The sequence below is a fragment of the Harpia harpyja genome, chromosome 19 (assembly GCF_026419915.1).
Source record: "Harpia harpyja isolate bHarHar1 chromosome 19, bHarHar1 primary haplotype, whole genome shotgun sequence".
NCBI classification, from domain to species: Eukaryota; Metazoa; Chordata; class Aves; order Accipitriformes; family Accipitridae; genus Harpia; species Harpia harpyja.
Window position 1 is genome coordinate 10,985,745 of NC_068958.1, and position 16,791 is coordinate 11,002,535.

The 16,791-nt window shown below is 46.4% G+C and overlaps 1 protein-coding gene across 11 annotated transcripts in view; it reads right to left on the reverse strand.

The window, feature by feature from the left end:
• The window catches only part of EHMT1 (euchromatic histone lysine methyltransferase 1), a 123,256-nt gene that overhangs the window by 68,261 nt on the left and 38,204 nt on the right, over positions 1-16,791 (reverse strand). The window contains exon 1 of one of the 11 annotated variants that reach the window (XM_052814704.1): positions 11,052-11,181. The exons of 5 other annotated variants lie outside the window; for them this stretch is intronic. In XM_052814704.1, coding sequence (XP_052670664.1) covers positions 11,052-11,057 — 6 coding nt within the window. In that variant the 5' untranslated portion in view covers positions 11,058-11,181. Of the gene's footprint in view, positions 1-783; positions 984-4,672; positions 4,860-11,051; positions 11,182-16,791 lie in introns of those variants that run through there. 5 more of the 11 variants (XM_052814715.1, XM_052814712.1, XM_052814702.1 and 2 more) reach the window with 5 other exon arrangements.

The window sequence follows — 16,791 nt, forward strand, 5'->3', positions numbered from 1 at the left end:
CCCATGCCCTCCTGTAAAGGGGAGATCGATTTACGCTTCCTCACTGCTTCCATGCTGCGAAGCGTTGTATCCATCTAGCTGTGTCCCAGTAGAGTTAAAGCCAGTGCAACTTGTATGTGCAGGCAAGTGTAAATGAAGAGCAGACAAAGGCATCTACCTCCTCCTTCCACAGGCTGAGGTTAGCAAGGAGTACAGCTGCTGCCTGCCTTCTCCTAGCACCCATGAGGGGAGGGGGGGAAGAATGGAGACCAAGATTCATCACTATCTCTAGCAAAAGCAAACCAGCCATTTCAGAAACACCCAGTCCCCAGGAAGGCTTAGCCAGGGTAAAACCGTAGCACCAAGAGGAGCCTGGAGCAAGCAGGTTGCAGCAGCCCAGGGCCTGGGAGCTGGAAAGCAGCTCACCCCCATCAACGGGGCTCAGGCACCTCTTCGGCCTCCGCGCTCCTCTTCCTCCCACCCCCCAACCACCGCAGCCGGCGGAGCAGCTCCCTCTCCCCCTGCCCGTCCCGCCAGTGCCCGGTGGAAGGGCTTGTCGGGTCGGCGGAGAAGGGAAAGCCCCGCGTGGGCTTCCCTTGGGAGCTGGAGGACCTCGCTCAGCTGCCCACACCACCTCCGTCTGGGTCACCTCCAGCCATCGAGAGACCAGCAGCAAGACGGCGACGCCTGCAAGCCGGAAAAGCAGTCAGGGAGAAGGGGGGAAAAAAAGACAAAAAAAAAGAAAGAAAAAGTAAAACTTGCACCCTCGGGCCTGTCCCTCTAATAACTACAGCAAAACCTCACCAAGGCTTTACTCTCCTGGAGGGTGAGAAAGCGACACAGCGCTGCCCAGCACCCGAAGTCCTAGAGGTGGGAGATCCTCACACCCTCTCCTCCATGGCCTACGGGCTTCGTCCCCGGCGTGGGGCCTTTTTTTTTCCGCTCTGTCATTAAGAGTGGAGCCTGGTCTTTTCCTTCAATCCCAAGAATTGCACTGAATTAGATCATCTTTCTCGGCTCACCTCCCCCTACAGGCTGCTCCCGAGCATGCTCAGCTCGGCCTGGCGCTGCCATTTCATAACTGCATTGTTTACAGACACACACTGACCTGCCATTTTTTGACAGGAGGAGAGGAGCAGGCGTTTGCCTCCCGACCACTCGCGGCCCCCCCAGCCCCTCACAATAAAAATCCGCTTTGGAGAAGGGAAATTGCAAAAGCGGGGAAAGTAGCAGGCTGTGGGTTTGTGGTGGTGGCTTTGTTGTTTTTTTGTTGTTGTTTGGGGTTTTTTTTTTTCCTTTTCTCTCCTTGATTTAGGTCAAAATCCACCTGTTTTGGAGGGAGAAGTTAACCCCTTTGGGGGTTGGAGGTAGTGGGGAGGAGAGGTCTTGCAGAGCTCGATGCAAAATGCCAGCCATGATTTTTAGCTTCTTCAAATCACAACTGTGCTTCGATGTCACCTAAAAATACAATAGCCAGCCCAGTCTGCCATCCTCCGTCAAGCCTTCCTCTGCGAGAGAAAGGGTTGGAAATATGGTATTTCCCTTGAATAAACAAGTTGGCTTAGTCCCAGCACATACAGTTTTCTCCTTTAAATGCAAACCAGAGTATTTTTGCAGGCACACAGGAAAATGAGAGGAGGAGGGGAAAAGTTCATCATTTAACACCAAGAGCTCCATGAAAAGCCTTGCAAGGTTGCTCTGAGCCCCCTCTCCTTTCCAGTCCTCTCCCCATCCGTGCTGATCATACTTTACAGGTGAAAGCAGCTCTGACTTATGACGGAGAGAAAATGCCAGAAGAGCTGGAGGTTTCCTCATCCTTGGAACAAGGACAAGTTGTGAAAATCTTCCTCTGCAAGAGGCACTGTGCTGCTCCAACACAGTATGGCAGCGTTGCAGGGAAGACGCTTGCATACCAGATCTTCTTAACCCCCACTGCCTCGACCCTTCTCCACCACGTCCACCAGCCTTCCCCCTCCTGATGGGGACTGAAGGAAGAAGATAAATAAATTACCTGGTTTGGGGGAAGCAAGCTGTGATGTTGGATCCCAGAATATTTTTTTTTAAAAAGCTTCCTCTACATTTTTTCCCTCTAATTTTTTTTCTTTTTTTAAGGACACTTTCCAAGTAGCTTGTACAGTTTGTGAGCTTCGCTCCTGCTGCTTTCCTGACTACTGTAAATCCTGGTAGGCAGTGCTGCCTGCTGCCTGTCCTCTTCCTCTGCCCCCCTCCAGGACCAATGCCACCATACAGCAAAGCCAGACATTTCCTCCTCCACCCAAGAGACCAAGGAGCTCACACAGGCACAGGGAGGGACGGATCCCACGAGACCAAGGGAAGCACGAAGGGGCCTAAGGGTCTCCTCTGCAAAGAGGGGTTGGTGTCAAAACTAAATTCACAGGAGTTAGAAATAACTGGCTGAAAATGGTAGTCAAGGGTTATAAATTCAAGACTCGTTTCCAAATCACTGACATTACATGTCACTGCAGGAACATATGGTCCTCCGAGCCTCGCAAGCAGGGAGCGTGCGCGCTGTCAAGAGCCCCGAGCCTTTCGGCTGCACCAAAAGCAAGGTAACCCTCCCGCCGCGGCGATTCCTCGACCACTCTCAGCTCCAGGAGCGGGAAGGGGAGAAGGAAAAACTTCAGGGAAAACCAGCAAAAGGACAACAAAGAGGAGCAGCAGGAGTCAATCCAGCCCTTCCCCAAACCAGCTGGCCAGGAGGGCAAAGTTCCTTAAAACTCCTTGTTCACCTGAATAAAATAGCTCCCTTCCATTGCATGAGATGCACGCAATCCTCTTTCATTAGGAGATGGCACCGCATGGGAGAGGTCAGGGAAGCCAGGGTCCAGCACTGGCCCCAGGACAACCACCACAGCCCAAGCCCCCAAGGTCATGGGCCCAATCCTGCCCCCTGCACCCCTGTTGCCAGGCCCAGGGTTTGTCTAACAGGGGCTCATCAGCAGAAAATATGCCCCATGTGTGCTGCAGAGCCCAGCTGTCTCCAAACCTGTTCTTGGGAAGAGGGGAAGAGCTCGTGCTGGCCCTTAAAGGTCAGTTAAATACGTGAAGGGGAAAAACCCCAAGGCCTCACTTTGGGGCTCTTAACCCTTGCTGAACAGCAGCGCGAAGTCCAGACCTTGGGTTTCTCTCTTCCCTCCAAAGTAGGTCAGGCTTTTCAGCGTCTCTCTGCAGATGCTTGCAAAGGGCATCAGCCGTCAGGGATGGAGCATTAGGTTTTTTTGGCCGGCTGTCACACCAGTGTCATCGTGGTCACCACGACACAGGAGCACACGTTGCACACCTCATCGGTTTTTTGGTTGCTTGTTTCCTCAGCCTTCATCAAACCCAAAGCACATTTTTTCCCCTGGATGGGAGCTGATCAAGCAGCACATCAAGGCCTCTGCTCTTCACTGTTAAAAAGGAATCTCGTTCCTCTCCTCGTGACTTCTTCTGATGCCTTTTCCTTTAGCACACATCTTCTAGATGACGAACAATGAGCATATTTATAGTCCAGTGGAGACACGATGGATATTTAGATTAAGTATCACAGATCATCCTGTAAGCTCCCTAATCTTTTAAATGCCATCTTCATGTCTCACTCCTCGATTGAAAATTCAATATTGTGTCTGCATGGCAGCTTCAGGGGTATCCCTCGAGCATGGCAAGCTCAGGCCAGTGTTTTGCCCCCTGGCAGGGGTGCCCGGACCCCCCATGGCTCTGGGACCTTCGGTGTCTGCCCCAAGTCCCACCGAGGTCTGTGGCAGCCTGTCTGCCTATAACACAAATGACAGCAAAAAAAACCCCAAGAGCATGGCAGGGCCAGGGGTCTGAATTTTAGGCAACTTTTAAAGTAAGCTGCGGACATGCCTCCTGCCATGAAATCAACCATGGATGTTCCGTTTTAATCAGCTGTTCCCTTGGATTGCAAGCTACTATTTAAAAAAAAGAAAAGAAGAGAGAGGGGAGGAAGCCACCCCAAAATATAAAGGATTGTTTCTTCCTGGTAAAATAACGTTCGCTCTTGCCTCTACCCCAAGAAGTGAGCTGTAGGCTTGCTTGATGCAAGCAGAGGCTGTCAAAGGAGACCTAGTGAGGAGGTGCCATGTGGCCACAGGCCCTCTCCTCCCCTTTGGGAGTTCAGTCTTCAAGCAGCTCGGACACCCCAGCGTTTGCTCTTCTTGCTTACAAGAAGAGAGGGCTCCTGAGAGAATTTTCCAGAAACTTCACACTTTAAATAATAATAATAAAAAAAAAACACCAACACCCCCCCCCCCACCACCAAAAAAAACCCCAAAGCCCAACGCCAAACAAACCTCCCCACCCCACAAGACAAATAAAAGACCACCCAGACGTGAGAAAACAAAGCCCGAGCCTCCCCGGAGCAGGCGACATCGGATGCAGAAGTACTTGCAAGCTCATGGCACAGCACAAGGCAACAATCATCACAGCACAGACAGAGCCTGGCCAGCCTCCTCCAGCCAGCTCCCCAGTGCACCCTGCCTGCCCACCCGCGCACGGGGCAGGAAAATAAATGTATATAGAAACAAATAAATAAATAACCCCAGCCATGATTCCCCGAACTGTCTTCCTCCTCTCCGAGGTTTCTCCTTCCCCAGCAGGAGACAGCCTGCCTGTGGCCAGGGCCAGCGGGAAGCCGCTCTTTGCGAGGCATGGGAGGTGGACCCTGCGGTACCTGCAGACATCTGTTGTCTTCTTCTGGTGAAGACTCAAAGAGTTGCATATTCCAGATCCTCATGAGCAGTGATTCAGTTTCTGCTCATGTGATAAAAGCTCCCTCTACAGAGTGAGCATGCCCAGAGGAGACCATTTCACTGCTCCCTCCAAGCTGCAGCCATTTCACAGAGAACCTGCCGGCTCCAGGGCGTCCATTGGAGCGCGATTATCCAGGGCATCCCGGGGACGCACCGGTAATGCAGATCATCTGTCAACTTTCTGACAGGGTGCCAGGCCTCAAAACTGATCGCTCGCCTGAGAAAAAAAAAAAGCCTTTTAAACCATAGAGCGAGGTGTTCTGTCTCGGTGGCCTTCAAGAGTAGCCCTTGCCCGCAAGAAAAGGAGAGGCAGGAGGGACAGGGAGGGATGCTGCGCGGCTTGGGGATGCTCCCGTGCCGATTTTGTTCTGTTTAATAAAGCGCCCAACCTCTGAGCACTGGGATGAAGGCACACGGGTTAAACTGGTTCAGTGTGCAGTGTCCAACTGCAAGTGCATTCGAGATCCGATCTGCTGAGCTGAAGGGGAGCTATTCTTCACTTTGGGGATTAATAAGACAACCTGACCTGGTACAACCAACTTTAAAAAGGTATCACAAAACACAGTCATTAAGAAGAGGGGGGGGAAATGGAATGAGGGGGGAAAACCCTAGTGAAGTGATAGTGCACTACTAGGTGCAGGAGCTCTGAGCTCAGCCTATGTCAAACCATATGATGCAGCTGGCCTAGCCAGCAAGCTAAAAGAAGAAATTTTAGCTTCAAAATAAAAGTAGTTTGTCTCTGTTCCACTTAACAATTAAGCATAAACTCTTGGCAACCTTTGTATCTGCTCAAGCTCCCAGTAAAACTGCCAGAGCAACTCTCAGGAACATCTGTAAGCAGAGATCGGCTGGAAGGGATTCAAGCGCAAGACTGGCATTTATCTGAGGCAGGAGCAGGAGGCTGCTGGAGCTGGGTGTCGTGCTGGAGAACCTCCCACCCGAGCAGGGGGAGGGCGACCAGCAACCCCGGAGAAGAGGCCACAAGGAAGAGGAAGCTCAGAAATGGACTGTGGCACCACCCGCTTGTTCTTGGCCAAAGAAAAAACAGTTTTCAAAAAAATAAGAGCACAGAAGATAGTTCTCTTAAAGAGCAGAAATTAAAATGTAGACGAGCTGAGTGTAATGTGTTACAGTGGGCTGGGGGCGGCAGGGAGCAGCCTGCACTGTAGGGAGAAAAAAAGCCAATCGAAATCCATAGTGAGGTTTTGAAGAGCCCAAGGATTTTGTTTGCCTTACACCTTGTACCAAAAGCAGGCATGCAAATTCAGGCCTTCAGCACAAGCACGAAGCCATCACCTGCTCTGCTCTACCCATCCCCTCCTCTCCTCTGCTGAGCATCCCAGGAGCGTGTCCTGCCATTGCATTATCACAGGCTGGAAACATCAACAAGCCACATTTTCTCCAGCCCAAGCAGCTAATTCACCACTGTGTCCAAGCACATTTGCAAGGCAGCAATAGTTAAAGCAGCAGAAGAGCCTGCCACAGATCTGCCTCGACTACAAGGATGTTATTTTTCTCTCCACACTCTGGAGAAGTTTCACTACTAAACAGTTAAAACACACAAGGCTAAATCAAGATGACTGAAATTCATAGAGAAGGAATATTTGAGGTGACAGTACAAAGCAAGGATCTCTCTTTCACCCACTGGGTTTTTGTTTGATGTAAATCTTAAGTTTTAATATACACAAAATGAGATTTTCCTGGCCTTTCTATCAGTTGCTGAGAGGTGTAGAGGTAACTCATTTAAGACAAACTCGAAAATCCCCAAACAAAAGCAACAAAAACCGACTACACAGAGAGAAGTTGTATTATCCACCGCATCAAAAGATTACTGTAGTTCAAACCAAAGATGGCTTTAAAACAGTTGACACGTTGCCCTTCCTTGCAGCATGAAATTACCAAGCTTTCATTAAAAACCCAGAAATAGAAACAAAGATATTAACAAAGGCAGTATCAATTGAACTACCACAGTCAACATCCCCTTTCAGTGATAAAATAATGATGAAGAACCACACCGCAGCCTCAGCCTTCCCGTGCACACAGAAGGGCAGCACTCCCCACTGCATCTCAGCACTAGACATGTTTTTACTGCTGAAGTTAAATATACACTGACAGCAGAAGCTACCAGAGATGCTTTTCACATCTCACGGCCATCCTTGAAAGCACTAAACACTGTTTAAAAAAAAAAAAACCAACAAAAAAAGCAAAGCTGATCAGGGTATTGCAGATGGCTCAACAACCACCTCGAGCTAAACGATCGATCGGCATCTTATCAGCATCTCTGCATAGCGTCACGTTCATGGGGGATGCTTGAGCATTGATTAATAAAACCTTAAATTTATGCCTTCCAAAAGGAGAGAGAAGCTTCCAGACCACCACGGCATTGCTCAGTCTGGCACCACTACCTCTGTGCCTGGGCAGGGTCTGGTGGCTGGCAGAGCGGTGCCTTCTGCCCCAGGACCCCCATCTCCCCCATTCTGCAGAGGTCGGGTGCTACACAGGCTCTTTTCTAACCAGCTGGTTAGAGACCCATCTCCAGACTGGCAGAGGAAGTGGTTTTTCTAATGATGTAGGATAAGAACGAGCCTGTGCCCCACAAAGCTTTCCCCTTTATTTAACCCAAGTACTCTCCAGCAATTTCCCCACCAAGCTGGAATGAGACAGCATAGCACCCCTCTTTCAAAACATCTTCTGCCAGGTATAAAACTACAACGTATTTTTATACCAAGGCTCTCTGGCCTCCGTTCCCTGATTCAAGGCTCGAATATCCCTTTCATAAATCTCACATTTTCAGGAGGAAGGCAGCAGCACAACCACCTCCCTTCACAAAGGACACCGGGTTCCTCAGGGCTTTTGCTTAATTACACCATTATGTACGGCACTTTCACAGCTCCCTTGCAGAGGAAGCGCAAGTGGGAGGCAAGGGGAGATTTTTCTTTCTATAGGAAGAACAATATTTAGCTCTGCAAAATACAGGGGGGGTTCCTTATTTCCATTAGGCTGCTCTTCTCCCAGACCCTTAAGTTGCTTAAATCTGAAGCTCCTTTTCCGCCTCCTCAGAAGAAATCCCAAAAGCACAATAAGCTGAAGGGACTTCGATACAAGAGGAGCGTTTCTGCTGGAATCCTGATTTGCTTCTGCACTGCTAAGAACCGCTCCCCAGCTCTGCCGCAAGCTGTTAAAATGCCTCCTTCCCTCCTCACCCATTATGTAGGACATTTCCTAACCAAAATGCCCATTCCCAGGACACACTGTGCTCAGCATCCCCCAAGGGAGCCCAAACATCCACCTCCATGCTCAGGTAAAAGCCTTGAAGGAGCAGACAGTCATTAATGCACGCTTATGGAACCACAGCTTTCTCCAGCTTTCAAAACCTGGTTTTTTCCCCCCAAAGTTTCCAAGCCATCTCCCTCCCTCCCCCTCTTTCCCCAGCAAAGTTGAAAACTGCTTTTAGTTAATAGGAAACATGAAATGTTCCCTGGGACGCTGCATTGAGTACATTACACACACCAAGAAGATGATTTAAAAAAAAAAAAAAAAAGGAGAAAAAAAGAGGAAAAAAGATGCTGTTGCGACAGATGTTGAGATGTAAGCTCTCTGGGAGATGTTGCTATGTTTTGATAAGAATATGCGTTGAGTATTTCATTTATAGGGCAATCCTAGAACTTTATTTAGAAGCATATTGGCCAGACAGCTGTAATTTAGAACATACTGTATTCCTAACAGTTCCCAATTATAAACTCCTTCAGCTTTAACTTATAGTAACCACAGTTCCTTCTATTTTGGAAATCTAAAAACACTATTTCTCCCTTTCATTCAGCTATCACATATCAAGAGCTTCTACCGTACAAACACAGCCTTGCTCAAGAAGGGTCCTAAATACAGCATCCCTTGCATATACCATCTCAGTAACAGTAAGCAAGCTCATTGCTTTAACCACACTCACCGTTTGCTCCACAGACAAATGTTTTATTGTTTTATTTGGGGGACGGTAGATGGGGTGGGAATCAGACCCATGTCAGTGCAAAGCCATCCTGCTTATTAGTAGTCTTCTGCCAGCAAAGCCGGCTGTAAAAATGGCTGCTCACATTCAATCTTGCTTCTGCTGCAACACTTCACTGAAACAAACGCTGGAGCTCGGGTGTAGATCCTGCCGATGAGCCTCATGTGTTCAACGTGTCCCTGTTCTTTGACCTCACACCTATTTTTTTTTAAGGATTAGGGCATTCACGTGAAAATAAGCAAGTTCTTCACTGGAGGAGAATCAGTGCTTCATGATGCTTTTATATCTCCCCAAATCATGAACTCGCCTATGAAATATTGCAGTTGATGGCTCTACAAGCAATTCCACTGACATTATAAATTTCTGCAAGGAACAGAAGGAGCAGATGAACTCTTTAAAAACAAAGCTCCTGCCTTCATGCAAATACCACTAGTTAAGAAGAGCAGAGAAATAAAGCAAGCATGATGTGTATACAGAATTGGCTCTAAAGAAGCTGCTTTTCAGCAACTGCCATAAGGTGGCAGTGGGTCTTTAAGGCTACCTAACACCTTTCACACACGCACAATAGGAAATTATCACACGAGTAGTTTTCCAGCATCTGAAACTGTTTAAGTCAAATTTCCTCATCATGGGAGCCAGACCATACATGAAAACTTGGTGCTGAGATCACCTCAACGCCAGAGTAGCACAAGCAGAAAAAGCCACCAGCATCAATTCTGAAAAGCCATAAACACAGCCCCCATCTGAGCCAAAGAAAATCAAAACTTCTTCCTTTCAGTGTACAATTACAATGCCGTTTATTTTACATAAATGCTTTTCTTTGTGCATTCATCCAACCATAAACAAGCCAGTGTCCGTTAAAGAGTAAGAGAAGTTCTGCATGGCCAGCAAGCTGGGGCTCCAGCAGACTTCTATGCAGGGACCGTAAAAGCAACACTAGTAAGCAAGCTGGTCACCAACTTAGTGCAGGGCTGACATTATCAAAAAGGCTCAGAAAACGCTGAGGAAGCATTGGGTATGCAAGCAATGCAGAACCAGGCAATAAATATGCAAGTTACTTTAGGTGATGATGTGACTCATCATGCAGATTGACCCAAGTGTGTGAGACCATCACCTGGGACACAGCAATAAAATAAAAATCTATGTTTTGCTCTTTATCAATCGCCCCCTGAACTGTGCTATGAAAAGCAGCCAGAGTTGTCCTGAAGAAAGAGCCAGTCTATCTTACTGAACGTAAGCTAAAGATAGACCATGATCACAGAGATTTCTGTTAATAAACACAATAACTTCGTAATACCAAAGTATTCACAATGCCCTAAGTAGAGCAAACCGCTTGCCTTACCTTTACTTACAGCCAGACTGAAACAAGCGTAGACACTCAATACCACACCTCCCATAGGAGACAGGATCTGCGAGGGCTGAGGCTCGCGGCCGATGTCTCCCCCCCTGCTCCACACAAAGTCAGATCTTCCCTACACCTCACTAATACAAACATCAAGAGCCAATGTAAATGTTTTATTGGCACTTTACCACGCAGCTTGCTTGTACAACAACTGGAGTCAATCGGCTCATGCAGCACATACCTGCTGGTGCTTACACATTCCTTGTAAAAAGCTGGCAACTACAGACGAAATCCAAGAGCCCAACCTAGCACAACTCAAGAGAGTCCCCTTCCTTCCCCCAAACCCACTTGCCAACACATTAAACCCCTGCAAGAAGCACAGAAAATATCTCAGCCAAAGGAATAAACATATCTATATTCCTTCCTCTCCTTGCCAGTTTGGAGGCCCTGATGTGGCCAGGTTTGTTTGCAATCCTTGGAATGTAAAATAAGCCCAAAAAAGGGAGTTTGGGTTTTACATTCTTTCGCCCTCCCACAATCACAGATGGATCTAGATTTAAACTGCGGAGCAGGTCTGCGCCCTGCAAGGCTTCCCATTAATAATAATTAGCGACCGAGCCACGCAGCCCACGACTGAGACGTGATCACATGCCTTCCAATACGAAGGCACAACCCAGCAAGTCCCTGCAGCCCTCGCTGCCAGCCCCTGCCTGCTGTCGCTTTATGTCACCACCCTAACATTAGACAGGTTCGTTCTTTATATAGGTTAGCCAGTCAGTAAAGGTCAGTATTTTAAAACCCCTCCCCGCTGATCCGCAGGAAGCGGTTTGAAGCCATCTCGTGTCAGTGGTTAACTATGCTGCTTTTGAATCAATTCCAACAGTTCTTACTTCATCCGGTCTCCTCGCTCCCCCAGCCCGGGGGCACGGGAAGGAATTGGCCGGATTTGCCCTACCTCCATCCCGTCTGCAGGGAGCTGCTTGGTCCTTCCAGATCCTGACTCCAGGCCTATCACTCCTCCAGCCACAAATCCATCTCACTCTATGGGTGCAGCCTCCACCCTGGAGCATGCTCAGTACCGGCTGATCTTCAGCCATTTCAGAGCTTTAATGAAATGTAAGCATAAGGAAGTGTCATTAGCAAAAAAAAAAAAAAAAGTGCAGGATTAATCCCGATCCGGCCAACCTTCCTGTTTCCATCCTCTATCAAGGAGGTAAAGCTCTTGCTGCAGGGATCGCAGGCGTTTTTAGGCAGCAAGCATCTCGGTTTAGAACAAAAGCAAGGAAAATCCTGTCTCAGGCAAGCCTTGTGCAAAAAGGAGCATTTCCTAGTGACACTCAAACCAGCAGGTTTTTCACACTGGGCCTTCCACAAATTACAATATTTTCATGAAATGCCATTAATATTTTTTTTTTCCCCCAACAGGCTTCAACAGAGGCTTTTAGCTCGCAATGCAAATAGTGCTTCCCATCCATCTTAAAGCTAAACCTACCCCAGTCTACCCTCTATCACCTTGAAGATTATTTTAACATCATTTGCAAGAAAGTTAAAAAGCAGGATGAAAGAGGGGGAAAAGAGGCTACAGTACAATAAACTTCATACTATGTTTTCCTAAGGACCTGAATTTTAAGACAGGTTTGTTTTTCACTAGTCAGCCCTGAAATTACTCCATCGTTACCTTGTCTCCTCAATGCAGTAAGACCATTTCAAAGAAGAATTAATAGAGGATTTTTTAAATTTTTTTTAAACCTTTCCAGCTTTCCAAACAACCAAATATGCAAAGACACACAATGCTGAAGTCCACCAGGCATTTTCACTGCCGGAGGATGACAGACCTGCACACTGCAAGAAATCTGCACATGGAACTTGACTGTTCCTTAAAAACTTCTATTTCCCTATATATCCTTTGCATATCCTGTACAGACCCCTACCAGCTCACAGAACTACTCCAGAAAGCAAAGATAGTTGTTGCAGAAGTAAAGCTTTGCAGGCCAGGGCAAAAATTGGTTATTTAATCCCAACAAAGTTTTAATGTATACCCTATTCCTCATGTTGGGCCCAAGCCAAAAGAAACTCTGGATGTTCAAATCCGTTAATTGTGTGTGCACTCTGCCGAGCAATGCTCATTTCCCCTGCACGCATGGCTAATATTTCTGCCATGTATGTACAGTGTCTGCTTCAATGCTGAAGTTTCGATTCTTCAAAGGAAGATTTAAAAAAAAAAAAATCAAGTTGCTTTACACAACACAAGTTGCTTTACACAGCATTTCAGAAAAAATCAGGGTGACAGATGAATGCCAAAACCCAGCTTTTTCCTGAGCCAAACTTCCAAGGTAATAACAAAAATACTAAGAGACTTTCTGTACAATGCAATAAACCAAGTTAAAGTCAAGATTTTCATCAGTCCACAGCAAATTCATGTCAGATGCACTACGCAAACAACTCATAATATTGTTCTCTCATCTATTCCCTGAATTCAGCCCAGTCCTCAACATCAAGCTACAGCTTTTTAGCACATCATGTGGGATAGTATTTGCATTTGACTTCTGAACACCAGGCAGCCTTTCACGCCAGGCAGCCTTTCGCGCCAAGTGCTGGCGAGTTGCATTTTACTAAAATATTTTTAGAGCACAGAACGTTTGGTAAAGTGACCCAGGATAAACCATAATAATTTGGCACAGAGAGTGCGTGCTTAGCTCCCCTCAGACCTCTATTTCTGCTGAAGGATTTCACCAAAGCCCCGGGACCAGCGCCCTGTGGTAGCCATTTGGCCCCAGGCTGCTCCTTCTCCAGGGACATTCATTAGGGACCTCCGTTTTCAGCACAGGATGCAATTCTCTCTACAGCACATTAGGCAACTCTAAGATACTGCACAGTGCTTTCATTAAGCACAGATTGGTAAACCCTGCCGAAAAATTCTATTCTCGTCCTCTCCCCTGCCTTTAAATTGGAGGTAGTTTAAAAATAATATTCAGACCATATAATCCCGAGGCATGTCTGCTGAATCTAGCAGTGTTTGCATCTAGCACAGCTCAAGCATGTCAAGTTTGTTTCCTTGGAAACAAAGACCAATTTGCAAGCATTGCTTGCTTTTTTTTTTCTTTTTTTAATGTAACGAAGACATACATACCTGCAGCTCTTGTTGATACAAAGGAATTAAAGCAGATTCACTTACCAACAAGGTTCGTAAGCGAATTATTAATATATTTCACTAATGAACAATTGGCTTGCTGCACTAAGGGAAAACCACAGTTCATCACTATTTAAAAATCCCTTTTTCCTTCAATAGATACACACTCGAGGCATGGCATTTATATTGTCTCCTTGGGGACAGGCAGAAAAAAAAAGCAAAGCCAGAGTCATTTGCTTACCCTAGGCTAGGTACGCTGGTTCCAGTGGAGGAACAATCTAAGAGGGAAATCCTGTATTGCTCCTACCACATAGCTCCAAAAGATACAGTAGTACAGCTCAAAACACACCTGCTTTCAACACAGACTGAAGAGTCAACACAAGCTTAATAAAAAAGAAAGCGATAACATCTTCTAGATATGCTTTGCCAGTTCTAAGCCCAACTTTTTCCCATCGAGGGCATGCATTAGGGCTTAAGTTGGAAGCCAGCCTTTCTATGCAGCCGTAACTCTTCTCCTAGAGCCTGCTCACATCAAAGGTCCTCATGCTGAAGGCAGTAAATCCTACAGTGATGACACGCAACGCTCTCTGTGCGGGCAAGAAAGAGGAGGGAGGGCAAAAAGTGTCAGAGCCAAGTTATCCATAGCCTCATTTGCAAAGGCAGTCAGTACCTCCACCCTCCAGAGCCTTCGTCAGGAATTACAAGAGCTCAGCACCTTTCAAAAATCTGTCAGATATGGCGTAAAATGGACACATATGAGAACAGCAAATAAAATTACAGCTCCTTAAACATGCCCTACCAGAGGCTGACTCAGCACTGAGTTCATTTCCCGACATGCTTGGGCTGAGGCCGGGTTGCAATCTCTACTTGAGAAGACTACCTTCATATCTAAGGGAGCAGAGCCCAAAACTTCTCTTGTTCCCATTAGCATCACCACATTCTAGAGAGCTGCACGAACAGAAGCTGACAGGAGCAAAAAAAGACTCCTTCCTCCCCATAAAGGACAAAGCCTTGCGATTCCCTGCCCCTGGAGAATTCCAGAGTCATTGCTAAAAGCCAGTGTCCAGCTCTAAAGCTGATGTGAACCCTGGATGCTTCACACTACTGCAAGTCAGGCCTTGGACTCCAATGCACCAGATACTCCAAAGAGGTTCAGAGCTTGCAAATGCCACTTTACTGACAGAGCAGCCTTGCTGTCCTATTGAACTGGTAAACTGTAAATAAAAAGCACCAAAAAAACCCCAAACCCTGCAAATGTCCAGCAGAACTGCCAGAGGGTCTCACCCTAGAGCTTGAAAAATTAATCACTTTTCAGTACACTGACTTTTCAAATGTGGCTGAAGAGCATTCAACACGACTAACACAGGTTTCCATTTCTGCTGCAGTCAAGTAATCCTGGAAGCAAATCCCCCAGCCTACTCTCTGCAACGGTGTGCACCCTTTACCAAGTATTGTAATTACTAAGTTTTATTCCAACCAATGCCACAGTCTTAAGGAGTTTTGGAGACTGTTCCAGCCACCATGAATTCTAGGGGAAGAGCAAGGAAAACAATCTAGTTCTTCCTGATCAAAAGTAGAGCATATACTGAAAAAAGCTTCTAAACATCACCATGTAAAAAAGAACCAGAGAGATAACATTGTGATTTGCTTAAATGCACTGCAACAATAAAAATACTTAGGACTTTTTGTAAAGCAATTTATAATAAGAGATGGGAATAGTAGGGAATAGTAACGTCTCCATTTTACAGATGAGAAAATCAAGGCTTGGAGAATTAACTGCGAAAAATTTCTGGAGTGGTCCTTCACAAATGTATGGAGCAGAGGAACGAGAGATAGGAGACCTAGACATGAAGTCATGCTCTATTGCTGATTTACTGAGTCACCTCAGCTGGCCAGGTTGGGGCAGCAAAGAATGTGTTGGGACAGCCCGTTTGGGATGACCAGACTTTGAATCTCAGTGAAGTTTGAGCACTTTAAGCTCCCTTGAAAAAAATCTCATCCTCCGTGATTTAAAAACAACCAGAAAAAACCCAAACACATCAATGTACATAACAAACATATCAGTATTTTCTCCCTCTGTATAATATGCCCTGTAACTAACATGTTTTTGGAGGGGAGGGGAAATATTTATCCAAAACAGTAAACTTGCAATCACTAAGGAGGCTTTTTATGCCCATTGCCGAGTTTGAAAGCAGGCGGATGCCATGTGGGTGAATCTGTGACACCAGGACACAGTCCAGACTCTTACAAGAAGTCAGTTGCATCTGAATCAACCAACAGGAGCAATAAATTCAGGGAAGTTACTTTGAATCTTTTTGTCTGATAACTGGGCTGCAAGTCATAGCCCCTGGGGCAAGGGCAATGAGCTCCGTTAAATTTTTTTAATGCAGATGCATTAAACACCTGGCGAATGCTTAGGTGAAAATATGGTATCAAAACAAAAGCAAATGTGGAAATAAAGAGAGATTACACCGCTTACTAACAAATTTAACTATTGCTTCCCTTCCCTTTCTTTTCCCCCTCCAGCCCAGCAGCCACTTCAGCGTGCTGCTTGCAGGTATCAGAGGAACAAAGAGCCGATGGATGCTGTGAGCCCCAAGTATGTCTAGAGACTTCTGAAGACAGATTTCAATTTGGGATGATAGTCATGGGATTTATTTGAATGCCCAAATCATTTCACCGTCTTATTTGCTTGGGTTCCCAGAGATACGATGCTAAAGACTTGCTGTATTATGGAGGACAAACGCGAGGATGGTACTTAGAGCTCAAGTCTAAGACTGACGAGCTCATTCTGATGCTTTCCCACATGTAAGCTCTGCAGAAAAAAAACCAACAAATTTCAAATCAAGAGTCACATGTCGATTTTGGGTGGCGAGTTCAGACAGAGTTTTTCAAACCTGCTGAGAGCCTGTATCTCCTAGAGATGTAGAGACACTACAGCAAGATGCAAATGGTCAGTACACTTGAAAATTAAGCACTGGTTTCACATAAAAAATTAAACCACTATTTCAAAAAAATGACTTCCCTCAAATTCTCCCACCTTTCACCCCACCCTATGTATAGTACGCACTTAGTTGCCTCACGAGGAGGCATAGAGCTTAATTTTAATATTTTAAACTGAAGGACTCAAAATACAGCAAAACACTAGGAAAAAAAACCCACAAAATGCTGCAATAATGTAACCAGCTCTCAGAGATGTGAACCAGAAATGAGGGAAAGATGAACCTTGCAGAACGTCTGCAATTGAGCACAGCAGCCCTTCTCGTTTGCCTGGTCTTCGCCACAGTGACCAAGATCTGTTCTGGAGGCAAAGCAAGGGAAGGCAGGAGTCTACTGGGGAGAAGTTTTGCACACTGAAAAAAGACCATTTGCACTATTTTTATTATACAAGGAACAGGAAAGGGCTTCACCCGTCCAATGCTCTGTGCAGAGCCCAGACTCTCCCTCCTGGTACTGATCTTCTGAATTCAAATGTGCATCAAAAGCGTCATGGACCTTTGGAAGCTTCTCCGCCACTCTCATGCAGCCTTACCCCAGAGAAAAGGCAAGCAGAAGTGGTTGGTTC